This window comes from Cuculus canorus, chromosome 20 (genome assembly GCF_017976375.1).
Source record: "Cuculus canorus isolate bCucCan1 chromosome 20, bCucCan1.pri, whole genome shotgun sequence".
Taxonomy (NCBI): domain Eukaryota; kingdom Metazoa; phylum Chordata; class Aves; order Cuculiformes; family Cuculidae; genus Cuculus; species Cuculus canorus.
Window position 1 is genome coordinate 1,963,118 of NC_071420.1, and position 27,446 is coordinate 1,990,563.

At 43.0% G+C, this 27,446-nt stretch overlaps 2 protein-coding genes across 6 annotated transcripts; both read right to left on the reverse strand.

Annotated features, from left to right (window-relative positions):
- Positions 1 to 1,114: 1,114 nt before the first annotated feature.
- GGNBP2 (gametogenetin binding protein 2) lies at positions 1,115 to 27,227 on the reverse strand. 5 transcript variants are annotated; one of them, XM_054084739.1, is made up of 14 exons: positions 19,866 to 19,955; positions 18,870 to 18,991; positions 14,925 to 15,005; positions 13,389 to 13,642; positions 12,284 to 12,382; positions 9,122 to 9,235; positions 7,217 to 7,426; positions 6,024 to 6,198; positions 4,312 to 4,506; positions 3,512 to 3,662; positions 3,210 to 3,335; positions 2,981 to 3,132; positions 2,341 to 2,589; positions 1,115 to 1,645 (listed from the first exon to the last, which is right to left on the reverse strand). In XM_054084739.1, exons 2-14 carry the CDS (start codon positions 18,960 to 18,962, stop codon positions 1,442 to 1,444), a joined length of 2,103 nt encoding a protein of 700 aa, XP_053940714.1. In that variant the 5' UTR covers positions 18,963 to 18,991; positions 19,866 to 19,955; the 3' UTR covers positions 1,115 to 1,441. The 5 variants fall into 5 exon arrangements, with proteins under 5 accessions (XP_053940714.1, XP_053940715.1, XP_009565680.1 ...); XM_054084740.1 differs by lacking the exons at positions 18,870 to 18,991; positions 19,866 to 19,955 and adding an exon at positions 26,619 to 27,227; XM_009567385.2 differs by lacking the exon at positions 19,866 to 19,955 and having other exon boundaries at positions 18,870 to 19,356.
- On the reverse strand, positions 20,982 to 26,622 carry PIGW (phosphatidylinositol glycan anchor biosynthesis class W). Its single transcript, XM_054084742.1, has one exon. The coding sequence runs from the start codon at positions 26,494 to 26,496 to the stop codon at positions 24,988 to 24,990; it is 1,509 nt and encodes a 502-aa protein (XP_053940717.1). The 5' UTR covers positions 26,497 to 26,622; the 3' UTR covers positions 20,982 to 24,987.
- Positions 27,228 to 27,446: the final 219 nt, after the last annotated feature.

The following is a 27,446-nucleotide window of genomic DNA, read 5'->3' on the forward strand; positions in this document are numbered from 1 at the left end:
TGAGGACGCCCCGAGCGCGGGCCACGCCCCCTACGCGACCCCGCCAATGAGGACGCCCCAGGGCTGACCACGCCCCCTCGGGTACGCCCTCAGCAATGAACACACCCCAGTCGTGGCCACGCCCCCATACGCTCAGCCAATGAACACTCCCCGAGCGGTAGCCACGCCCCCCAGACACGCCCAGTCAATGACTACACCCCCCGTTCGCTGGCCACGCCTCCTACGCGCATCAGCCAATAAGCACGCTACCGGCCACGCCCTTGCCCTGTGGCCACGCCCCCACGGGACCCCCCACGGGACCCCCCCCGGTCCAATGATCACGCCCCGTCCCACCGCACCGCTGAGGCCACGCCCCCCGCCGTGCATGCACCGAGTCTGCGGGGGCTCAGCCCGGGGTGGGGGGAGCGGAGCGGCGGTTGTACGATTCGGGGGTTGCGGTTTTGCTCCCCCAGCTGTGCCAAGGCAGCACGGCGAGGCCCAGAGCCCGAGGGCAGAAAGGTGAAATGACACTTAATGATCTTTTCACTCTAAAATACACTCTGCCAGCTGGGAAATGAATGGAGAAGGACGGGTTTCATTCAAAAACAGCTCATTAGCAAAAAGTGGACACATTCCCTCCCCTACGCTCACACCAGATTCGGTACCACCACCAAACTGAACACTCTGCCCCGCGGCACAGCAGCCACAGCAAGACTTAAACAGCACGTTCAGAGCACAACGCTGTTCAGAGACATCTCAGCCAGCTCCGTGCCAGACCGAGGTATTATCCGAGATCCTGGAAGCAGAATAGCCCCACCGACACAGCTGCGGGGCACAGACCTGCTCGTTTGGAAGGTACACAAATACCTCTAAAGCACCTGTCAGCAGTGAAGCCCAGACCTGCACTTTTTCCACTCACCCTCCACCTACATCCCCAGAGCTACAGACTGCAATGACAGCCGGAACTGAGGCTGCAGGGAGGGAGGGTTTAAAGTAGAAACATCTACACCGGCTTTTACTATGCATATTAATAAATATTCTTTATTTAAATTTTGCACATTGCGCTTTAACATATTGCATCCAAAACATTTTGCAAATGGATGTCTACTTTGTAAAATCTCATATTCAGCTCCTCGTCATTCTGTACAGAATTATAGGTACAACATTACTTTGCCACTAGTTTGCTTTTTGTAAGTCTCACAGTAAGAGAAACATTTAATGAAAAGAGATGGCTTAAATTATAAGAGAGGCTTGCACAGCTACTCAACTAAAGATACAAGCCTGAAGAAAGAACAAAATTAATGAAATCACCTCCACCAGCCTCCCAAAAAAAACCAAGAAAAAAAATCACATTAATTTAAGATAAAATTTTGCCGTAAGTCACTAAATTAAGTTTTCGAAAGAGAAGGCGCAGTAGTCATCTTGAGAATTTCAGTGAAAGACAGAGCTATTTTATTGTATTTTAGTTTGCTCCAGCCGTTGTCAACCAGCCGTTACAAATGGGCCCCTTGTGATCATTTAAGCGGCAGTATTTATTAAATTTCTCCTTCAGATGCTGTCGGTATTGTTCTCTATTGCTGTAAAAAGACTTGTTGTTTGCCATAAAGGACTGTATTTCGTCTTGTGAGATAAACATTTCCTCATCAGAAGTGCATTCAGACTCATCCTACAAAGGAAAACAGGCATTTAAGAACTCAAGCGTTGCCTTTCCTGTGCAGAACATCCGTCTCGCAATTGTACACAGAGCTCTGAAGAATGATGTGGCCCTCATGTCACAACACCGCAAGGCTTAGCTGGTTAGTCCAGTCACCTGACTCACACACAATGCTCTGCTATTTTTTGGTAAGAGGCAGCCGATACAGTCACAAAATCTACCAGCGTAAGCATCAGAGCCTTAGCACACTGCCACAGAAAGAGGCTGGCTTTTAGAAAGGAAAAAAAGAAAAAGTGGAGAAAAAAAGGATGTAAAGCAAGGAGAAGGGAAGGAAAGGGAGAGACAAGAAAGTTGTCCAGGGAGCCTGTAGTGGGAAGTAATATTTGAGGCATGAAGGCAGCAATAAAGCACACTTCTTTTTCTGGAATAATACAACCTTTGATGATGAATACTTATAATACAAGTTCTGCTGCTAGCATTCCAGTCACAGGCAATTTCTCCTCCTCTGCAAAGCATCCGAGTTACATACTTCACAGAGAACACGCAAAAGCAAACAAACACTGGGAAAGTTAAGCTATGAAACCCTTTCTTCATCTATGTTCTCTTTTGGAACCATTCTTCACTGAGATTTGAGCTCTAAACCCTATCCTCAATCCCAAGGATTTAAAGCAGTATGCTAAAACCCCAAATTCAAAGTGGGTACTTACAAGGAGTTCCACTAAGCTCTTGGCACCTTTTCCAGTGTCGGGAACAAGTGACATTTCTGTAGGTTCTGCAAACTGTGACACATTTTTCATATGCTCAAACCAAGGCAACTGCTGCCCACTTTTTTCTGAGCTATAGCAGCTTTCAGCATGTGTGTCTTTGGTCTTGTCGCGATGAAACTCTGTGTGCGTGATATTTCCTGAGGTCTCTCTGTTACCTGGATCTGCCATACAGCTCCCAAGTTTCTGAATCTAAAATTCAAAACAGCCCATAATTAACTCCTAGCAGTGTTAAACCCAAAACATTCATGTTTCAGATGGAAGCGGGAGGGAAAGAGGAAAGGAAGTTCAATAAGATGGCAAGGACACATTTTATAAACACGCGTGCCCAGTGAGGAGAGGGGAATAGCACGTTAATTCACTCAGAGTGTGCAAAAGCACACGTGCTTAGGAATGTGATAGAAGAGCCTCTAGAATAGGTTGTGCCAGAAGGAAAGGACCTCTATTTCAAATCTCGGAGGGAGAGGCTACGTCATATCTTTGCTACCGTATTTACTGCAACAGTCACCACTGAAATCTGAAACACTTTTATAAGTACGTGTATGCAATTCAATAAGCAGTCTGGGATAGCTAAGTTTCTTACATGATCATTCTCACACTTCAAAGTTTTACTTTTCTTTTTCTTCTTTTTGTTTTTGCCTTTTGTATTACTCTCTTCCGAATTAGCCCAACATTCCACGCAGCTATCTCCATCCTCCTCTTTGTCGTCACAGCGATGGACACAGGAATCTTCTCCTGCAAAAGCCAGGGAATTCTCAGATACATTAAGTTATGTCTACCCTAACCCAGTGTTACGTTCTTACCAAACCTACCATTCTCATCATGGTTGCAGATGCCTTCGGTGCAGGCCACATCCGATCCCTCTCGAGATCCCGTTTCACTGCCCTCCATGCTAGATGAATAGCCGCAATCACTACCATTACAATGTGGAGATAAACCTGAGACAAAGTGAAAAGTTACAGTAATCTAAAATAGCTGCTGCATAGTCTTTAGTTATCCCTCTAAGAAGAAAGAATTCATTAAAAAAGCGATTTTTTGAAATAACATCCGAGCAGTGTTTACCCCACAAACGGTCCACACTTTTAAAAATTAAGAACAATGATGCTTAACGTACCTTTCTTCATTTTAGGTGAACCTAATAGGGTGCCACTACTAGGACAGGTGCAAGAAGTGCTTTCATTAGTAACAATTACTTCTACACAGTTGTTAGCTTCTTCGGTGCTACCACAGGCTTTGCAACTACTTTCCGTGAAGTTCGAATTTTCCTTAAAACAAAACCAAACAATTAATACTTGCAAGTACTGAAAGTCGCTCAGCCAGCTTCTTTGTAAAGGATACTCTATCCATAAGAAAAAAAAAACCCACACAGCTGCACTGGTAACAGCTACAGCATTGCTTACAATTATTCAGAAGCATAAGACAACTAAAAACCCCAAAAAAGCCCACTTTCCCCACAGGAATACAACCTTCAGTCAGCCATTAAGTTCACCAAGAGATCCAGAATCACAGCCACACTTACTCAGTCAATTAAAGGTTACCCCTCTCAAAAAAATTCAGTGGTAATTGTCCGCAAATAGCCTTTGAATTCTCATGTTTGAAGTGATCTTTAAGAAACGACACTTGCAACACATTCTAGCATAACTTGACCCCCCCTCCAGAGTCTGGATTTGTTTAAAAAAACAAAAAAAACCCCAAACCTCAAAAAACCAACGAGTTCCAGGCAACCCTTTTACAAAGAGTGTACAAATCTGAAAACGGAGTAAATTCCACTAGCAATCAAAAACTTGTTCTCAAAACTGAAATACAGTAAAAATCTGAAGAATTCTAAAGTGGAACAGCAAGCTGGTGAAGGAAGTACCACATTAGAAATCCAGTATTTAACACCAGCAGAAAGCCATTGCTATCAATATTTACCTTCACTTGATTTATTTCCTTCTCTTCTGTTGCCTGCAAAGGAGCAGGGATCTCACATGCACACTTATTTTTCCGTCTGTTCTTTCGTTTTTGGCGCTTCTTCTCTTGTTTAAGCTCTCGCACTCTTTCTTCTTCTGAAAATTCTTCACAGAGCTGTTCCAATCGACTAATACCCTGCACTTTTTCCACAGCCATCTGTTTATAAGAAGTTAGATCTATTTATAGATGTTAACACAATGCAAGCTTTTACATTTATAGAAGAGGAGGAGGAAAATAGCTGGTAAGTACTTATAATAAAGCCATAGCAACTACTGGCTATAGAAGAAAAATGCCTATCCCGATTTAGTCACTAAACCCAGATTTCTGGGCAAGATGTATGTATACAGGGAGCGCTGCGTTTAACTTTACTGAAAGCTGTGAATGTGGGCCATAAAAGTTAAGGACTTGAATGCATTTCTGGATCTGTGCTTACACGGTAGATACTCTGATCACTTAACACAGCAGCACAAAGAATTATGTTAGAACTACTGCTACAGAATTCCTGCAGCCATTTGTCTAGCATAACCAGTGAAAAATCGAACTGATTTTCTAGCCAGTCCAATTTTTCAAGAGTAGACATATCTCAAAATACAGCAAGTATCTAAACACGTTCCTTAATATTGAATTTAGAAGAAATATCATAATGGTACATGTACGTAGGAAGCTACATTAGTATAGTTAAACTAGTAAAATATTCAATGTTCCCACAGAGGCAAAAATAAATTGACAAGGTAGGTTTTTTCAGATTGCTCAGGGAACTCCTTAAACCAAAATGAGACATCATCCTCCCACTCACCTTAGGAAAGGACTCATAAAATATAAAAGCTCTGTACTTCAAATTCATAGCCACCCTTGCAAACCAGATCAGTTACCCGAGTTTTACAATGTAAATGCGTTTTCAACACCATACTTCACTTGATTAAAAAAAAATCACCAAGACAAAACCTGACAAAAATGCCACAGCACAGCCAATGCCATTTCAACAGAATTATAAGTCTTTGAAAAATTACTTTAAAAAAACTCCAAGAACTAACTAGATTAGGGTCCCCCTATGATCCTTCCCATTCTCATTTGTTCCTCCTTCTCTGAGGTTGTCAGTGTTTTTAGAGACAACAGTCACTATGGCTGGGAGATAAAACAAAAACCATTTATATGTCATACCAAACAAGCAGGATATCATTGGCATAGATTAAAGGAACCGCATGCAGTTCTGTTCGAAGTTCAAGACACCACAGGGTTACAGACTGCACTTGGAATGCACTGATTGCAACAGTTAGGAGCTGCGCTTGTAACTCCAAAAGCACATTCTCTGTTTTCACTACTAAACCAAGAGCTGTTGTAGCATGTTGAGTAGCTCTGGCTATCAGGCAGCAGTACCTTCAGACAAAACTAAAAACACAGAAGATCCAGCATACCGTAACATGCAGCACGGAAAGTGAAAGCAAGCCTCAATCTATTATGTTCCAGTAGACTTCACATCAGAATGCAATGCAGTTGTGCTATGCATTGATACTGCACAACTGCGGCCTGCAGCAAACAGGGATTGAATGCAGCAACCCTCGAAGCTCCTTCCAGACCAACGTATAGTAGAACGTGGGAAAATAATCTTAATGAAAATGCACACAGTTACTATAGCAATTCAAATACAAGTTAAGACAATATTTGATTTTTACCTCAAAGCTTTTGCGTAAAGCATCCACACCAAGGTAAAAAAGCATTTGCCACGTTTGTTCCTCAGCCCGCAACTTCTGCCAGATTCGGTGCAATCTTTCATAAAGGTGAATACCCAGGCAGGTCAAAACTTCTTCTTGGGCTATGTCTATTGTCTTAGCGTGCCTTTCTCTTCGTCTAAAGGAAGAGTTGAACCAAAGTACAATATTGTTAAAGCAGCTGGAAGTCTACCAAGAGATCAAAGCAGTTCAGTGACGTGTTTTCTGTAGGTACAACCGAAGATATGTTTGCACGAACAGCTTTTTAAATCAAGTTCTGCTGTGCTGCATGCGGATGCAAAATAGAAAGAACCAGGTCAAAATCACCACTACTCTCCTGACATGTTAATCGGTGCACGGCACTGTTCAGCTGCCCGCTGCCTTCCCACCTGTGACTCTTGAAGTCATCACCCCATCAGCCTCTGCTTGCTCCTACCAGGAGGGATCAGCGGGGATTTAGTGCCAAAGAGACGCAGCCATTCTTTGGTTTCCTAGAATTTGTATTTGGTTTACAGCTAATATTGCAGCTTCCTAGACATTTGTGTCATTGAACTGAAGCTGAATAAACACAGGTAGAAGCTTATGCATTACTTATGATACAAAGTAAAACTATTTCAGTATTAATCTGTATCTATCATCTACTGAAGAAAAATCATTATAAGGGATTTACAGTCCTAATCAAACAGTTACGATTGAGCTCAAAAGATATTGATTGAGCTCGGAATTGTATTTTTCATTGGAAGATTTTATGATGCTAAAACAGGTTCAGAAATGACTGTAACATACAAAGTGGTGATAAAACTAAATTGAATGCTCAGCATTTGGTACGAATGCCAACCAAGGTTCCCTTTCTATTTTGCATATTTTGAACACCTCAATGGAAAAGCAGGCAGCCCTAGTGAGTGAGCAAATTAACTAGAAGACAACTGACAATTTCTTTCAGTCTTGCCTTCAGAATTAAAAGCACTTTCAAGTCAAAAGCATACATGAAATCTTCACCACTTTGAAGCACTATCTTGAAAGTTCACTTCAATATGAATATTTACATTCAGAAGTTTATTATGCAGCAAGGAGGCAAAAATAACTTTGGCAAAATACATTCAATATTAAAATAAAGAAGCAAAGCGCTAGATAGCCCACTCTAGCAAATTACATACTCATACCCTCCTGCGAACTCTGGTTCAGCTCGACCCAATAGGTGTGCGATGAAATCTGTTTCGCAGCACACATGTATATGACGTTCATGGGGACAGCAGCGCAAACCCTCATAAAGTGCAGCACAGTAGCCTTTCTCTTTGCTGCAATCTAGCTCACCAATAAGAATATTGTATGCCCGGAGAACTTTATTTTTGCAGTCAGTGCAAAACCTGTGGTAACAAAGAACATAACAAAACTGAATTCTCATTCAAGCAGAAATTTAGTACCATTTAATCTAAGTTATAATGTACTGAGCTATTCAATAGTGCATGCTATATTTAAACTAGGTCACACTAAGGTTTATGTTACTTCAGAAGGTAAAATAGCAAGAGTTTGGACGCAAGCCATGTAAATTCACTATATGAATTATACTACCTATCATATCTTACAAGTCTGGATACCAACTCTCATGCTCCAAGGCATAAATCAAGCTAATTATTAACATGAAGAAATTCCTATATGGATATGCAATTTCATATTCATTCAGAGCTCAGAAATCTAACAGTGAACAAGTTGTATCATTAGTGCAAGCCAGGACAAAATTCCTCTCAAGTAACATGCTCCAAGTTACTTCACACCAATTAGTTAAAGTATACTCAAGTGAGTGATAAGCAATAAGGAAAAAAAGCTTCCTCTTTTGCTGCTGTGTATTAGTGATGTTTCCACTACAAGCACCTGTAAACACAGACTGAATTATTAGATTACTGCACAGATAGCCAAAGAAGATTTATTTATAACACAATGTATTCAATTTAAACATGGGATAGCTCAGAGAGCTAATATGAAGAATATAGCTATGAAGTCTGTAATAATTAAAATACAATCTAATTACTCTCATTCTACTTTATAAGAGGAGTAATCTTCAAGAAGCTACAAATCCTCTTTCTGTATTCTTCTAAAAATTCAAGTTAGACAAGCTGTTTGCATTTCAGCTTTCAGCTCTGAAGGCTGGTTCTCCATGCCATCTCTGGATGGTGTTTTTCCCTTTCCGAGTTTATCTGGTCACTTGACAACACTAACTCAAACGTATTTTGATGTTTGATAGAACTATAACTGGCTAGTTTCTGCAGCCAGAGGAAAGAAAACAGTAATATTATTGCAGGTTAGCTTCAGGAACGCTGCCAACACTATGTTTAATGTGACAGGAGATTAAAGTTATTTTGTTTCCAAAGTGTTATTTCCACTCCACCACCACCCCCGCACCCATCTGTGCCCCCAGGGTTTGTCTCAGAACCTTGAGACTACTGGAAATTAAAACTTTTTAATCAGCACGGTGGCTACCCTACACATGGAACAATAATTTAACGGCCTATTTTTTCCCTGCAAGAGAGACCCAATAGCACTAGCACTACTAAGTCCTAAACAACTGCTTTAAAATCGCAATTACAAGCAACATCATGCCTAAAATCTGCTTCTGTTGGTATAGCTGACATTATTTTGAAGTTGCACTTGCTCACTGAAAGCCTGAAAGAAGGCATAGTCCCAAACAGAGTAGGCTATTTGTGAAAGATTGAAAGAATAAACACAGTTCTAATACATGAAGGTGTAAAAATCATAATTTAATCCTAACTAAAAAAAAAATAAGATGAGTAGCTATGACTTCATCTAAGGTCTCTGCACTACCCCTGCCTAAAATGACTGGTAAAACGCAAAGCGTGTTTCACCATCCTAGTCTCATCTACTGCCACTGCAGCCTGACAAGGGCCTCGATCAGCACAAAGCTCAGATCTGAAGTTTTAGAAGGCTGTAGGAAGAATCCTCCTCACTTTTAAACACTGTGTGAGCTCTACGTACAGTTTGATTCACAAAAAAACATAGCATGTCTTCCTCAAAATAAAGGGAGGGGGTGTGTTCTTTCAACATACCTGTGTTTTCGTAGATAGGTTTCTAATGTTTCTAAGAGACAACTAGAGTCAATTAAAACTACTTCATCCCTGCATTCTTGGGACATGAGCTCCCACACATCCATCCAACAACCCCTGAAAAAAATAATCAGAAGAAACAAAGACTGTACATCATCTTGCTAGAGGATTAAAAAAGAAGCAAAAAGAAAGCGCCATTAGTTTACCTGACAGCTCCCTGGAAAGGTCCACAGTGGAAAGTGATGCTACACTTGCTCTTCTCCTTCCTCCTCTCTTCTCTATTTTTCTTAACTGCACTTAATCTCCCTTTACGGACTGCGTTACTGCTCTCTTCACTGCCACATAGCATTAAAAACCATTTTTTTTTAAAAAAACGTAGACCACATATATTACAAACTAGTTATTTTTCCTAAACATAATGCTACGCAAACGCTATCACTTCCCTTAACGTACTTTGGATCCTTTATAAGCTATGTCTTAACTTCCAGTAAAGTTAGGGTTAGACATGAGAAAGATTTTGCTGTCTGTGTTTACAAAAACAGACTCACAATGACTTTTTAAATACAGCTGACAGCAGGAGCAGTTTTTCAGAATATTACCTGATGTATAAACATACACAAGTTTTATTACTTCTGCTAGATTAAATTTCGTATGAAAACTTACTAAAAAACAAAACAAAACAAAACCGAAGGAAAAGGAAAACCCCTGAGCTTCCCCACATCTACCACCATAAGAAACCAGAAAACACCTCACACTGAATTTCCAAAGGAAAAAACAAACTTTAAACAGCAAGTCATGTTTACTTAAAGGCTTGTCTACACTTGACATTTTATCAGTACAGCTATTTCTGTTTAAGCTCAAATATGGACACAACGGAGCAGGGAAACAGGGGAAGAAGCACTCCAATTTAATAATTACCTCCTCAAGAGTATTTATGTATGCTATTATCTAGTTTGCCAGATCATATGGCTTGCATTTTATGAGAGGTTAAAATGTTCCTTAGCCTCAAATGGAGCCAAGTAGCCATAAAACAGGCACACTGAAACCAAGGACGTCAAGTAACCTCAAGTGGTATTAGCTAGTTACGTAACTTGTGTAATTAAACACACAATCACAATTTGAAGCCTTGTGTGTATAAAATCCTTAACAGACCAGGGAAGTTTCTGGTGATGAAATAAGGCAGAAGCTCCAAGTCCATAAGTAAAATTTGGTCTGCAAGACATCCTATTTGACACCCCCGTGTCTCGGCTGTTAGCATATTTGCTTCCACTCGCTGCAGCTCTATTTGGAAAAATATCGGTACTGATACACCCTGATCATTTCCGTAGCATAACAAACGGGTATCAACTGAGCAAGCGGAGTCAAGCCATGCTTCTTTAGCAAACTACACTGATTGTCCCCAAGACGTGTTATCAGATAAAGTTGAATGCTTTACTTGCAGTATACTAAAATACTGCTCTTCGACATATTCCCTCTTAACCTGCCAACATTCCAAATACTACAGGGATTTATTCCAGCATGAATTGAGGAAATAAAGGCAGCATTTTTCTCTTTATTTGTTCCATTTCAGAATTGTTGTGCCTTGCCAAAACGGTTCCATCATATATACTCTTACACAGCAAAGATTAATCTGACTAAAAGCAAAGCAAAAAAATTAACACTTTCACCATCCTTTGAATTTGCTTTATTTTTTAAAAATATGCCTCTTTACCCTTATGATCTTTTGCTTGTGCAACATAACCTTTAAACTAATTACATGAAAAGGCTGTAACCAAAATATAATAGGAGATAATGATTAGCTACCACTATCCTCAAGCAGCCTAAGCAAAAAGCCAGTGTCAAATTCCATGTGCCGGGCATCTCAGGGGATTTATCTAAACCCAAAGAGACCCAAGTCTGCACAGAATATTACATGTCCTGTAACTGGAAACCATGAACAAGCTTTCATGGGTTGGATACTTAACCAGAAGAAGAACACAACTGACTAAAAAACTGAACGCTGCAACTGAGCACAGTGGTATAATTTATTGGTCATCACATTAAAAAATATATATATACAAAAACCACCTCACAAGCAAGAACCCTCCTCTAAATACATAAAAGGTTTACAGCGCGTGTTTTTCTGGTTAACCAGCTGGAATAAACCATTTTAACTTCAAGACACAGGCCCATATGCATCTTTTTCACCAGTGTATTCAAAACATGCTGTCACATTTTGAGAAAATGCATTTTACAGAGACTTAGTTTTAACCCCACAACCCAACCACAATAAAGCCCTTTATTAACAGTTGTGCAAGGCATTTTTAATAATCCTTAGCAAAATGATGTATATTTGTTTAGCATGTACCCTTTCGTCTCAGTGTGAGAAAAACTGCTGATCAATCATTTCACAGCGTAGAGCACAAAAACCAGTTTGCCTTTCCAGAGCATTGTTTATATCACAATGCAGAAGCCATCCCTGCCCCGAGCAGGCTATATTCCAAGTTACATCAGATGAGATATGAAAAGCACAGAGTGCACTGGTCTGTAATGGCCAAGTTGGGTTTTGGCAACAGGTTTTGAAATTAAACACGGATATGTCTATTAGAAACAAACAAAATAACCTACTGCTAATTAACAGACCAAAAGCCAAGAGGCCAAAACGGAACAGGCAGGACTAAGCAGCAAGTTTTGGGAAACAGCTGGTTTGACACAGTAGCCTTAGACTCGATGTGAATCACCAGGTGCCACGGAGAGCTTGGACAAAGAGTGCAGGGACAACTCCCACACTGAGGAAAAGGCACAGATATTACACTGGGAGGGCAGACCGTAGAGCACTACTTGTATCCAACCAATAAACTATGAGCAAGGTCAGTGAGGGAAGGATTGAACATCCCACTAATAAAACTGTCACTCTTGCTTCACAAAGGGCTCACTACCTTCTGGCAAAAACCCACAGAGAAAGACTCAGGCCCTACCACACACACCGCCCAAGCTCCCAGGTGCCTCTGCTGCTCTTCCGTACAACTGTTTCGGTCTACTATAATCCAAAAAGCCTGGAGATTATTACTCTGACAAACAGACAACAACATAAGAATTGATCTCAGTGCTTAAAATAAATTAGTATCAATACTTTGGTACCTTAAAATATTTTAGATTGACTATGCATGTTAATTACAAACTCACCCCAAAGGTTTTGGTTTGTGTGTGTCCAGGGAGTGCAACTGACATCTCTTGTTCTTCTTACTTTTGGGAATTGCATCAATCATATCATTCAATTTGGACCTATGGAAAAAAAAAAATAACTTAATATTCTGAAAACATGGTTATCCAGATGAATTTAAGAGGGACTGATTCAGCTCATGTATCAGAAACACGTAAGCTAATGAACACTACATCTACAACTTTCTTCTTGTCCCCCATTTTTACTTCTTATGACATACAACCCTGCAGTACACAAGTACAGTATAGATTTTTCCAGACAAATCCTAGCAAGGAAGAAAAAGATACCCCACATCCAAAAAGCCATTGCTTAACTTGGTAAATAACAGACCTCAAGCAATGACACCTATTTAAAAAATGTAGGGAACTGCTAAGACCATGTTATCAAGTTGCACACTCTCACCCTCCAAATCTCAATACCCAAGTCCTGCTCTAACCTCTCCTGCTTCTCACTGCCCTGCTAACTGGAGCAAGAATATAATGAGCTGAAGCCAACTGGAAGGCAAAGGCACACTGTGGTGAGCAGTCACTGTTTGCTCTGCTGACAGCTGAGAAACAAACGGTGCTGAGACTGAGGTTATTTATTGTGCTAGCCAAACCCAGAAGGTTTCACTCTCTCAGTGTTACCTTTCTACCCAAGAGCAGAACGTTGGTTTTGTTTTTTTTCTTTGCAGGGGGTGGTTGAGGCTGGTAATTTTTCTTTTATTTTATTTTTTACATGCAAAGTAGCAGGGGGAAGAAACATTCTTCTTCCAGACACCACGAAGAACCCACAATGTCCATTTCAGATTAATGACTGAACATTTTAATATTGCTATCTTTCAACTGAATCATGGCACTGTAACTGATGATATGAAAGACCAGGTCTTTTAGGTTTGTTTTTCGCAGTTTAGCAACAACTAGTTTAACACAGCTGTAACGACAAGCACGTACTGTAAAATCTAAACTTGCAACAATTCAGTATCACCAACAAAAAAAGCTGCAAAGCCAACTGCACAGAGAGTAGCTTTCCTTTTCCTCAGATTATTATTAACAGAGCAGTTCTAAGATAGCTGTGGGTCTAACTTACCCATGCACATAGAACAGTGTATAAAGCTTCTTTGCATCGGTCATACAGCTTCGAGTTACAGAAAGAACCCCATTTGGCCCTACTGCTAGGGGCTCCAGTGCTGGATTTCCAGACTCAACAAGCTGAGAAAACAGACGTTCCACGCTACGACGACAGCCGACACATGGGACGAGCTGAGAAAGTGCACTCAAAACTTCACGTGATGTCACCATCATGGCAATATTTAGATCCTGCTGTTTAAGCATGCTATGTCTCTAAAAGAGCAAGAAATGAAATAATTAAATAAAAACACTTCTTAAACCGTTCAAGATTTCTGTGCCTTCAACAGCACTTACCAAAATACACCAAAATACTGTGGAAACTGTATGCAGTGCTCAGAGCTACACTTGCATTATAACTACTATCAGCACTTTCCAACAATCTGTAAAAGCAGAGTCCTGCCAGTGTCTTAACTGTCATTTTTCCCCCAGTAATACAAAGTGTGGCTTTGTAAGCATAGTTGTATCTATACAGGGAATGTTTTGCCAAAATGGTATTTTCTGTATTATTGTCATATCACACTCCTAATATCCAAATGACATGTCACAACTCCTGGGGAAAGAAAGAAAGAAAAGACCATGCCACATATTGAAACTAATCAATCCCATAGAACGTGCCAATACTTGAGCTGAAAAAAGAAAATATTTTCACTTCAATTTATGTAATACACTTTATGAAAAGTAAAGCCATTATCAGATAACATTTAAGGTTTGTGCTCTTAAAGGCAGGCACGTTAAATAATCTGACAAGTGATATCACTCTGCAATAATCCTCTTTCCCGTACTTAATAGCACTAGTCACACCAACAGCAGGAATGAGCTATTTTCACAACACAGCTATGTTTTATATGCAGCATGCGTCTGAACTGCTGCTGTCAAACCACAAGTGAAGCTCAAGCTGCATATCAGCAAACTGGCCCGTGCCTTTTGACATCAAGTGGCACGATTTTCAGTTGCTACAGGGGTTGCAGTACTACAGTTATATGCCAGAGAATTAGCGGGTAAGTTTCTACTATTGTTGCTTCTGGGGTACCACACACCCGTCTCTCACTATTTGACTACATATAATCAATAAACTGGCACATTAATTCTATCTTGGTTTGGCACTAATCATTAAGAACTGCATCTTAAGCAATGCACAATTCCACTTGAAAAGGCAGCTCAAGAGCATTAAGAAAGAAAACCTAAGTATGTTTAGAAACTGTAGTTTCCATTACACATAAACTGGCACCGGCCAGAAGATGCATTGTTTTTACAAGTTTTCAATTCTAGCTAGATATGCAGGAATTGCCTCATGACAAGACAACAGTGCATAAATGCTGTGAAATACAGGAAATAAATACACCCAGTGCGCTTTGGTAGCAATTTTTAATGGCACATAGGTGCTGGCATGTCTTTTAAGTTAGGCCAGGAGTGACAACCTCCTAGAGAAAGCATGAACCTAAGGAAAGCAAGATCTGATATGTGTCCACATTAAAAAAGAGAAGAATGTATTTACCTGAACGAATTGTTTTAATTGTGCACCGTTATTCTGATGTCCATCAAGGTTTAGCACATTATCTGGAAATTCCATCACCATCTATACAAAAGAGGTAAAAACAGAACAGCTTTCAGAAAAAAAAAAAAAAATCAAACATAGCATTAGTTTATTTTACTTTCTTAGGGGAAAAAAGACAAAGTATGTTAAATGCTTACTCTTTTCACTTAACTATTGGAAGCTTGAGAAAGTATTAAAGTAACAGCCTAAGATAGGGAATGTTTCAGCAAAAAAACCTAAATATTTCACTAATATAATGTTCTGGAGGCACTTCATGAATGGCAACTCTTAAACAGCTGTTATAGAGAAAGCAAAAGTCGCTAAGTGGAACATCAATATTTATATTACACAGTCTACAGAACCTGAGACACTGTTTCAACCAAAAAAAAACATTTACTTCAATACACTGAGAAGCAAACTTATCCAACAGCCTAACTCAATTTATAAAGCTATGAAGAAACAGTCAAAACAGTTTAATGACCAAGGCAACTCCTTCAAAGGCTAATTTAAAACCATATTAACCGAACAAGGTACTCCAAGGTATACTTTGTTTTGTATGATTGCAGCTGCAACTCCCAAGAGGCTCAAAATAAAATGTTAAGCCTACAGAATAATGTGATTACTCATAAGTAATTAATAATACTTATTTTCAAATTACTCAGTAACTAAGAAAGCACTTTCTTGGGGAGGGACAGAAATCAGTAAAATAATTTTCAGTCAAAAATCCAACTTTACAACCATGGAGAAAAATTAAACTAAGCAGAAAAATGCTTACAAAATTACAACTCTGGTTAATAAGTCTAGTGCCAATTGACACCAAATGAAAATGCTCAATTCATCCTTTTTCTTCCGTCCACCTTCCCTCAATTGCCTAGCAAAGACCGAATTCCCTGCTGTCTTCATAATTGCTGACACTACCTCAAAGGAGCTCATACATTTACTTTTGCAGGCACTCAACACTGCTCCAAAATAAACACCTATTCTCCAAGGCCAGAAAGCAAGACAATATGTTGATCCCAGATGTACTCGAATTGGAACATCAGTCCAGCTGCCTTCTCTCTGGGCAGAACAGCGTCACAGGCACTGCCAGTTCTGACTTCTCATGCATTTCTTTTCCAGTTTCCCTTACCCCTGACTCATACACACTAGGCAGCAGCACAAGCGTTTGCCATAGAATTAATCAAATTAGCAAAGTAAGAAACCTGTTTCTGTGGGGAATGAACTACATGCAAAAGTGAAAGCTCTACCTGCTAATACCAGAGAGAAGAGAGAAAAAAAAAATCTGTATTTTTTCCCCTCACCTTCATCTCTCACTATCAGACAACACCCTTAGGTGTTCTGTACAACGGAGTGAAATTATCAAAGACTATATTAATTCATGTGCCTGATGAGATTTTATTAAGTGGTTAAACATCAACCACCATCACACCCTGAACTGGAAGAAAAAATTCTTGTAACACCACATCAAATGGAACGCCTTCTAGAAATTATAAACACTGCTTAAGAAATGAAAAGGGTTACGTGTTTAAACTTCCTTTAATTTCTAGTTGAGCCACAAGAAACAGGAAAGTGATAGTGAGCAATTCATTTAGAGAAGCACTGTCACATTGCACCTAAATGCCCTTCCATGCTACTACAAAGCAATGTTACAAGCTTGAGAGCATCTTAGACCATTCAGTCACTAATTTGCAATCACTAATTGACTTTCTAGATTTAAGGCATAGATTAAGTCTTCCAGATGACTTAACAGTAATGAAGCAGTCCCATTATTTTCAAAATCTGAGTTTTAAAACACATCAACAGCAGCCAGTTACTATCAACAACCAACCACTATTTTTCAAAGACAATGCTGCAGATGTAAAATTACGTTTCAAAGACAACTGCATGTGTTGCAATAGCTCTCATTAAGAATTTAAAACATAAATTATAGAAGAATGAGGCAAGGAAGCTAGAAGTTCCTTCGCTTGCTTCTGCAGATTTACTTAATAAAGGCCTCCAGAAACCACCCAGAAATCTGAGTACTTTGTAACAACAGTAACAGAAATGAAAATAAAGGGACCCGAGATAAGATTCTTCACAGTGAGGATGACTTGCACTTGCACAAATGCCTTTCATCCAGATGGATACCAAACTGATTTATAGCTATAGGAACCTCTTCAAGCATGAATACATCTTGCCTCTGGTGTAAAAAGCAGGACAGCAGACACACAGCGCAACTGCACAAAGTTTGGGCCTGGCATTAAATTCTGAAACTAAACCACAAATGGAATTTTAGGCCAGTTGAAGTCATCTACCCCACATCCAGTAGAGCCAAATTTTCACTCCTCTCTCACTCCACTAAATGCAACAAAGGTAACATGCACAGTAAGTCTTCCTCTTGACACTGTCTTTTTTTCACTGGGGAGTCCAGGGAAGGAAAAAAAAAGAGAGAGAAATCTAAGATCTTAAAACTATATGGGGAATTGAGGGGCAAAATAACTTACAAGGTGTGGCCAAGACACCCAAAACTCACAAACTTACACTACTCCTACAAAGCGCTGGGTTTTCCAGGTAACCAACCACTCCAGGAGAGCTAGATACTGCCTTGAACAGCTTACGGGGAAACTTTGGCCAATGTATAAGCGCAGTTAACCAGAGATGAAAAAAAAAAAGCCAAAAAATAGTGATATTTGGTACATCAATAATATGCCATCATTTAAAACTATCAAAACTAAAATGCAGCAAATGTTCTTTCTTTAAATGCAGTAGAACCAGATGGGATTGAGATAGATAATCTTTAACAGTGGGATGGATAGTTAACAGCCTGTCTGAAGAAACTCAATTGTTTCGTTCTAGAAGATGGAAGAGATTACATTACAAAGTTGATCACATTAGCTGGTGCAAGTCAGGCGTTCTCCCGTACTAAAAGATGAGATTAGGAATTTAAAGCACATATATTTTACACCCTTTAAAGTAACAGCAGTTCCTATCACACCACTGACAACAACAGAAGTCAAATACAAATAACTATGACACCCAATTACACTAAATCAAATTTAATTTTCAATCCAACATTTTCACGTGTTAAGAATTAAAATAAAGGACAACTGGCTACTTAGAGATTTTTTTTTCCATTTTCTCTGTGTTCACCTGCGATGCAATTTCTGAGCCTTCCTCTAGATGCATCAGAAAGAAAAGAGACCAGAGAGCCTCCAAGCTGCCTTCACTTCATTTTCCTACTGAATCTTCTGGAAATGGCAAAACCCCCATGTTTTTCAACAGAGGATAACACGATGCAACAGATCTCCGTCAGATCTGTTGCTGCAGACATGGTAGGACATTATTACAGCCTTGACAACACTGACTTGCCTTTACTTTAGTTTACTTTAGTTCATTTTCCCACTGAACCTTCTCGAAATGGCAAAACCTCCATGTTTCGCAATGGAGGATAACACAACACAACTGTAACTTTCAGATTTGTTGCCGTAGACACTGCAGCACGTTATTACAACTTCGACAACACTGACTTTGAGCCAAAATTTTCAAAACCACCTTCAGCTTTACCTTTCCTACTTAAGGGGATAATAATTACCTAGTTGCAAACCTGGGTTTTAAGGTTAATACGGCTGAAAATAACTGAAAAACGGCTTTGCTCCACGTTTGGCCTTCGGCGCCGAGACACACTCCTCACTGGAAAACAAGTTACTCGCAGGCCCCAACACAGCAATAACTTTCTTATCATGCGGTTTGCACGCTTTTAGAGCTGGGAATCAGATAAAAAAGTTGCCACACGAAGCTCCGCAAACCCCAAAGCGCTGCAAACTCGCAGAGGCGAAGGCTGCAGGGAGCCCGGGAGGCCCGGCCGGAGCCAAGGCCCGGGCTGGGAATCGCCGCCGGGGCTCGCCCAGGGCGGGCGCGGGGACTCACCGTGAGGGTGTCATCGATGTAGAGGGGAATCTGCCTCTTCTCGAAGGGGAACTCCTCCTCGCCGTCTCTGCAAACGGCCACCAGCCGCGCCATCGCCGCCGCTCTCGCCGCTTCCTCCCCGCCTGCGAGCAGCCACCCCCGGGCAAGTAAATGCCCGCCCCGCTCTCCCGCCGCACTTTCGCCACCCCGGGAGGCAGCCTGCTTTACCCCATCGCCTGATTCACCACGCCGAGCGCCCGGGCTCGGGAGGTACACTTAAAAAATGTATCTCTATCTACGGGCCGGGAACGGGGGAGGTGGGCAAGGCTGGGAAATGCGACAGAACATGGAAGAAAGGGAGGGGACGGCGGGGAGGAGCGCACACGGGCCTCCGCCGGGCACAGCCCGAGGATGGAGCCCGCTTACCCCGCTCCGCCCAGCCCCGAGCGGCGGCTGCGGCTCCTCCGCTGCCCCGTCCTGTCCGGGGAGGGAGAGGGGACCCCAACGCCCGAAGGGAGGGGGGACCCCTGGGCAACACGGGGAGGGGTCCCCAGTATCCAAGGGGAAGGGGGACCCTGCAGCCACAGGGAGGGGTCCCCACTATCCAAGGGGAGAGGGGACCCCACAGCCACGGGGAGGGAGACCCAACGCCCAAGGGAGGGGGAGCCCCTGCGGTCACAAGCGGAAGGGTCCCCAATATCCAAGGAGAGGGGAAGCCCACAGGGAAACAGGAGCAGGGGTCCCCGGGATCCTTAATATCCAAGAGGAGGGGGAGCCGCCGGGGAAACGGGGGGGTGGGTGAGTGTCCCCAATGCCCAAAGGGAGGAGGAGGAGGAGCCCCCCGGGAAGCAGGGCAGGGCTCCTATCACCCAGGGGCAGGAGGGGTCCCCGGGAAAGCGGGGCAGGGTCCCTGTGGCCCCGGGGAGGGGCTGCAGCGCGGTGGCTGCTGCGGGCAGACCCGCCCCGCCCCGCTCCTCCAGCCGGCCCGCCCGCCCCCAGCCCCGGTGGGGCCTTTACCGGCTTCTCGGCCGCCCGGGCGCTGTGACAGACGGGGGCTCGGCCAGGGAGCCGCCTCCTCCCGCTGCCCGGGCCGCGGCCGCCCCGCCCTCCTCTCGCGAGACACCGGGGCCGCCGTTACCGGCCGCGATCGGCCTCGACCGGGGTGGGGGGGAAGCGGCTCCCCGCCCACGGCGGGGGATACGGGGGGCTGTGGCCGGGGTCGGAGGATGAGGGTTTGTTTCTGGGTCTGGGGGTTCTTTTGGAGAATCACTAGCTTAGAAAAGACCTTTGAGAGCATCGAGTCCAGCCGTCCCTGCCTCCTGCTAAACCACAGCCCTGAGCACCTCCTCCACCTGTCTTTGAAACTGCTCCAGGGATGGGGACTCGACCCGCGCAGCCTCTGCCGGGGCCTGAGAAGCCTCACAGTGAAGAAATTTTTCCTGATGTCCAATCTGGACCCGCCCTGGCGCAGCTTAAGGCCGTTCGCTCTCATCCTGTCACTTGGGCAAAGAGAGCAGCACCCACCTCACCACAACCTCCTTGCCAGGAGCTGCAGGGAGCAATAAGGTTTCCCCTCAGCCTTCTCCAGGCTAAACACCCCCAGTTCCCTTGGCTGATGCTCGTAAAACTTGTTCTCCAGACCCTTCACCATCTTCGTTGCTCTTCTCTGGATGCATTCCAGGACCTCAATGACTTTCTTATAGTGAGGGACCCCAAACTGAAGACAGGATTTGGGGTGCGGCCTCACCAGCGCAGGGTACAGGGGCAGAATCACCTCCCTGGACCTGCTGGCCATACTGGTTCTGATACAAGCCAAGATGCTATAGGCTTTCTTGGCCACCTGGGCACACTGCTGGCTCATGTTCACTTGGCTGTCAGCCAACTACACTGCAAGGGTGAAGATTTAGATTAGACATTAGGAAGAAAATTTTCACAATAGAGGCGGTGAGGCCCTGGCCCAGGTTGCCCAGAGAAACCGTGGCTGCCCCACCTCTGAAGGTGTTCAAGGACAGGTTGGATGGGGCTTTGAACAATCTGATCCAGTGGGAAGTAACCCTGCCCATGGTGGGGGGAGTTGTAACTGGATTCTACGATGCTATTCTATGATTCTATCAGAGCCCCGTGTGGAAGTGGCCCTGACGCAAGTTTTGGTCTCAATGCAGCCAAGCGCAGAGCGAGCAAAAGGTAACAAAAATGCTCGAAACATCAAAGTGCAGCCCCAGACCTCCCTGTGCTGTTACCTGCCCAGTAAGGCAGGCTCTGATTGTGCAGTCTCTAACCTGTGGCTGTTGGCTTCTGCAGCGCACTGCTGCAACCATTGAATCACTAAGGCTGGAAAAGATCTCTAAGATCATCAACTCCAACCGTCAGCACACCACCATGCCTCCTAAACCATGTCCTGAAGTGCCATATCTGCATGTTTTTTCAACACCTCCAGGGATGGCAACTCCACCACTTCCCTGGACAGCCTGTCCCAATGCTTCACCACTACGTCAGCAAATTTTCCTAATATCCAACCTAAACCACCTCTGATGCAACTTAAAGCCATTTCCTATTGTCAAAACGCTTGTCGCTTGGGAGAAGAGACCAGCACCCACCTTGCTACAGCTTCCTTTCAGGTAGCTGTAGAGAGCAACAAGGTCTCCCCTCAGTCTCCTCTCTTCTATTAAATACTACAGCTGGCCTGCTCATTCTTATTATTTATGTGTATAGATACTAAAGTCCTCACAAGAAAATGCAAGGGAGACAACTAGGGAGCAGGATATTTTCTCTTCTTTCTGCATTAAAAACATCTTTAGTGTAGGAGTTGATTTACTTGCACTCATCATGCAGCATCTCTACCTCCAGCAGAAACATCGTGCAGCGCCACATCGCTGCGCACTTTGCAGTTTGTATATTCCCATGGTCTTCTTCTTAAATGAAAAGAAAAAAAAGCTGGTGTTTAGTGACAAGGGACAGTTTCTCCCACTGGAGCATCTTGTCCTCACAGGGTCCGTTCAGAATGCGGGTTCCTCCATCCTTTCTGCTTCTCCACTCCAAGAGCGAGGTTGGATCACACTAACTAAACACTAATGCTCCAAACGCTGCATCCTCAGCGTGCACACTGGTAAACTTTGTATGAAAAACACCAGAATATTTTGTGTCCTTTTTTTATCCATGGAAAATACTTTTTTACATTGCTAGAAAATGCAGCCCTCTCATTACACAGTGGAAAGACAGCCTCTTCATGTTTTCGTTTGCATGCCTAGAAGAAATACCTGTTCTTTAAGACATCAGGGCTTTGAAATAGGATACTGCCTGAAATCTTTATGGTAACATTTGACTTCAAAAGAGACACTACTGGGTTGGAAGGGAAGGCATGCCTAAGTTGGTCGTTAAAAATAAAGAAATTTTGTAAGACGCTAACTGATGTTTAACAAACAAGAAGGATAAACGGACTCAGCTCTACTCTCCCACTGTATTTTTTTCCATCCTGCAGCCCTACATAAAGGTCATTCAGTGGAATTGCAGCATCAAAGACAAAACATATTTTCCCAGTCCCCTGTTTTACTATTACTGAAGTCAGTCGCATCCTACAGTTGAGCCATTTTAGTCCGAGTAGTTGAAATATCTTTAACTTTTACTAATTATGTAACAGCTAAATAAAAGTTCCTGGGTTTTTAACTGTATCTTTGATCTGTACAAGCTTAGTTGCCTAAATGCACCCCAAACTGAAATGAAATGTAGAATTCATGTCCCTACCAACATCTGAACTCATAGCTACTGAGGTGCAAGTGGAGCATGTCTGCACCAGCGTCGTGGTGTTAGCTTCTCTTGCATCTTTTCAGCCTCATCACAGTGCCGTTTGCTCACGCAGACCCTGTGATCAAAGAATGCTTGCGTTTCTTGGTTCTTTCAGAGGCAGCGTTAATTATCTGCATCTATTCATAGCCTAAACATTCGGCATTACTACCTACGCCGGTTGCTTCAGGGCAAAGCTTGCCGCATTTGTTATTGACAATAAGCAATAAGAATTAATTTTCTCTCATTAATTCAGTGGTGAACAACTTACTTCATACAGCTTCAAAAGTGGGAGATGGCCTTATGGTGTGGGGTTGTGCCGTTGGTGAGAGAAGCGGATTGTTCCCACTCTGTTTGTTACTTGTGGACTACGGTCTTCTTGGTTTGCAGGCTCTGTTGCAAACTGCTGCTCCGGTTCTGGGATTGGTACCCGGCTGCCTGTGCGGAGCTATCAGGGCTCTGCACAGACACGGCAGACCTCCCACAGAATTTTTGCTTCACGAAATGGGAGTTGGCATCTAGATGGTTTGCTGCTTGTCCAGACGCAACTCCTCTTTGTTACACCCAGTTAATGCCTTAATTCTGAATCACATTGATAGGCTTGTGTGCACAAGCAGAACTCACTGCAGGTCTTGTGCTTCAAATATTTCAAAAATTAATATCCAGGAGTAATTTTGCATAAATGAGTAGGGCCATGCAGTTCACGATGAGGGCTATTCTTCTGTAGGAAACGTTTTCAAACAACTACACACACCCCTCACCAGAAACTTCTGCTATAAACCGTGACAACCGTTAATAAGATGTCATTTCCAATTAGTTGCAGTTGTCTCCTGGATAATACAAGCTAGTTTTTTTTTTTTATTCTGAAGACCATTTGGCTGTAACTGGAAAGTAAACAAGCATGAAAACAGCATGAGCACAGCCTATCATGCTCAGACTTCACCCCTCCATTGGCCAGTGGCTAAGAGAAACTCATAAATTTAATATTCCTCAGCATGTCTGCCTTAAGGAACCTGATTTACAGGCTTAATCTCCATAGGTTTTATGATTCATCACATTTGATAGACAAGGAGAAATTTGAAATATGGCCTATGTGCACTGCTATAACTCCACTGACATCAGGCATCTATCACCAACTACCATTTGCATTCTCCTTCTGAAGTATTTATATCTCCCATTATTGAATTCCTCCCAATCTTTAAATATATTTCTCTTCTCCAAAACTTAATGGGGTCAGGAAGAACGGCCACAGTTAGGAAAGTGAACGAAGAAGGTGTTCTGCTCTTGCAGGAAGACCGTTACAGAGAAACTAAGAACATCTCTTGTTGATGTTCTACCCGACTGTGTCGTGCTTCTTCCCATTTGCACACTGTTTGTTTGCTAATAAAAATTAATACAGTGTTCCCACTTGAACACATCTCTGCTGTCAAAATACAGTGCTAAATGAGCTGCTGTTTAAAATAACTTTATAGACAAGTAGGTGGGCCTTCAGTGCTTTCAAAGTAGAGCTGAAGGCCATATTTTACAGCGTTCCTGAAGATAAGCTGTCACAACATGTTGGTGCGCAGGCTGGGAGAGAATTAGTTTTGGATCTTTGTATTTGCTTATAAAAGGCTGCACTGCTCTTATTATCTGCACCACAAATTCCAACAACTGCTTTATGAATTCATCTGCAGTTGAGTTTTATCCTTCAGAGCACCACAGTTTATCTAGGGTCTTCATTTATATTCATCAGTGAGGATGAAAATAAAATATAGCTTTGATTCAGAGGCTAATTGAGATTTCAGTATATGATTAACATTCCACATTCCACATACAATTATTGCCATCAAAGTCAAGCATATGCATAAATCTTTGCAGAACTGGGGCCAAAACATTTTTAAGTATCCACTTATTCACTACATTTTATATAAAGAATTATTCTTATCTGTTATCTATCCAAGGCCCTTAACTAGGTAAATCTTGACACAGCTAAGTCTAATTACTCATTTTCTTACTATTCATCTGGCCTTTACCCTATGCATCGTTATTTAATCCTGCCAGCACTAGGTACGAACACATTTCACCAGTGCTACTCTTCTGTGTGAGTACTTCTAGGAGCAGCAGGAGGATTCAGCAAACAATCTCAAAACCTAAGTTTTCAGGAAAAGGTGTAACAACTCCAACAGGTAACAGCATTGACTGTATTAATTTGGTAAAACAAATCAGTAAAGAAATAACCAACACTAAATCATAAAAAGCTATACTACATCATAAATTATTGCAATACATGCAGGAAAAATATTGATTTTTCCATTCTAATGCCCTGATTCAACTACAACAAACAAAGTTCAACTAGTCCTCTTAAGAAGGAGTGGAATCACCAAAACTTTAATACTATATTTTTGGTGTGTAACATAAACATAATTAAACAGTTAAAAAACATATAGAAGTGTAGTATACATAATGTAAATGCTGTGTTGCTGTGGATTGTATCTATCAGCATATTTAGAGCACCAGTCATAACATTTGCTAGCAAGAAAAACAGTAATTGATTTTTATTAATGGCGCTAATCAGGCAAATGCCTTCCCCTCCAACAGGCACAGCCTCTGTTTCCTGCTTTTTACTGGTATGAGGGGACTGCACAATGTTCCAGCAACAGGGCACACGGGCCCCCTTCACAAGCAGCTTTGTGAACACCAACATGAGATCAGTCACTACAAACCAGGCTAAGAACGTCAGACAGTGAGCAAGCACCCATATGCAGTAGGACAGATTGGCCATCCGGCGGGACACAGGGTCCACGTACGCCTGCGACACATGAAGGAGCAGGAAGAGCAGGAGAACTGTCAGCAGTAAGAAGCACACCGCCTCAATCCAGCCTTTGACAGAGTTTCTGCACTTCAGCAGACACAGCCCCACTTGGACACTCGCCATATATATGGCCAGATATCCAAAGAGAGAAAGTAGCCCTTCCCTGTTGGCATTTAAAAAGCCAACCCTAGAATCTCCGCCATTGCTCCCATGCAAGATAAACATCTTCAGAGAGGTAGTGTTAAGAATAAGCTGATAAAGTACAGCGAGATTTATAGCAACAATCCACGATTTATTTTTCGGAAACGTGGCTAAAAGTAGAGATGCTGCAAGCCTCACAAATGCTAAGGTAAAGAAAAAATTCCAGTGCACCCCATACTCTGAAGTATGTTCATGATACTCTATAGATTTAACACTCAGCAGTCTTCCAACACCAAGAAAAATCAGTGGCCAAACAGAAAAGAACTGCCTGGCCAGACTAGAAAATTTTGATTGTGTCACGTAAGACTTTTGTCTAACCTCAGGACAAACAAGAGCATTACCGAAAATAAAAGCTCCAACCCCGAAGTCCATAACTCCTGTTCCATAAGTCTCGGCTTTGGCGTATCGCCTTGGATACTGTGGGAAATCCACTGCTAAAATGCTGATGGATGTCAACACATTGATAAAAACGCGAAACACAGTTATGGCTGGAACGTATTCTGGATCCAAATATGTCTCCTGGAAATCTTTTACAAGTTGCCTAAAAGGCACCTTGGTCTCATGTTTTCTTTGGCTGTATATTTTGGAAAATATTCCAGCACAGAAGGCTGCAAGGGTAGCTGGCACGACAAAGAGGACTGGAGACAAGACTGTGCAGGAGAACACAAGGGGAGAGACTAACACAAGGAAGTCTAGCAGCAGACTGTATTTCCTTGAACTGAGAGGTTTCCTGCAATGCAGGTGATATAAAACCAAGAGAAGCCCTCTGCAAAGCAGGCAGAGTGGAGCCAAAGACAAGCCCAGGGAGATTTCCAGCAAACTGGTTCCATTTAAGTTGCTGACGAAGGCTTCTTTCAGGTGTTTGTGTGACATTTTTCTTTCTGTTGCTGAAAACACAATGCTGAACTTGAGTCAGTTTTGCCAAACTTAGAACTTCACCACGAGTGAATCTCAGGTACCAGTTCATTAGAATACACATGGATTTAAAAAATCACCTGTTTTCCAGTTACTCTTCAATGCGAAGAACACGGAACTGCCCGGCGCTGCATCCGCTGCCGCCGAGCCTGGGAAGCTGAGTGGGGGCACAGCGCTTGTAAGACCTGACCAAGTCCTTTCCTTACGCATCTTGCGTTCTTCCAATCAGATTCTCGGCATATTTTTGCTGGAGATGTCCAAGTACCAAACGCGCTGTCGAACACTCACATTGTGAATGGCCTTACTGCACGTCCTGCTTTGTGGAACACACGACCCCGGGCTCCCTACAGCATGAATGACACAGATGGGTAAAACCGTGACCCCGGTGAGGTTTCTTTTGCCTGCGCAGCACGGACAGCGCGGTAAAACCGGCGGCTGAAATCCCCTCTTGCAACAGAGGTAAAGAAGCCTTCGCAAAGCAGCGCCGGTCCCGCAGCGATCGGCCCGGCCGGGCTCCTCTCAGGAGGATCTATGTTAAAGCTGAAGAGCATTCACCAGCACTAAACAGCCGCGGCTCTGTCGGTGTCACCCGCACCGGGGGCCGCGGCGGGGGGCCGGCCCGCAGCTCCAGGGAACCAGCCCCGGGCCACCCCGCTGCAGGGACCCGCTGGGCCGCGCCGCCCGACCCCCTTCCCCGCCGCCCGCCCGCAAGTAAACGCGGGCCGCGCTCCGCGCCCGCACTTTCGCCACGAAGAAACAACCCGCTCTTCCGCAAAAGCCGATTCGCCATAGGAGCCATTCGGGGCGCCCCGCGGCGCCGCCCGCCCGCAGACAAACGCAAGCTGCGCTTCCCGCCGCGCTTTCGCCAACGGGAGGCGACGCGCTCTCACGCAAGCACCGATCCGCTC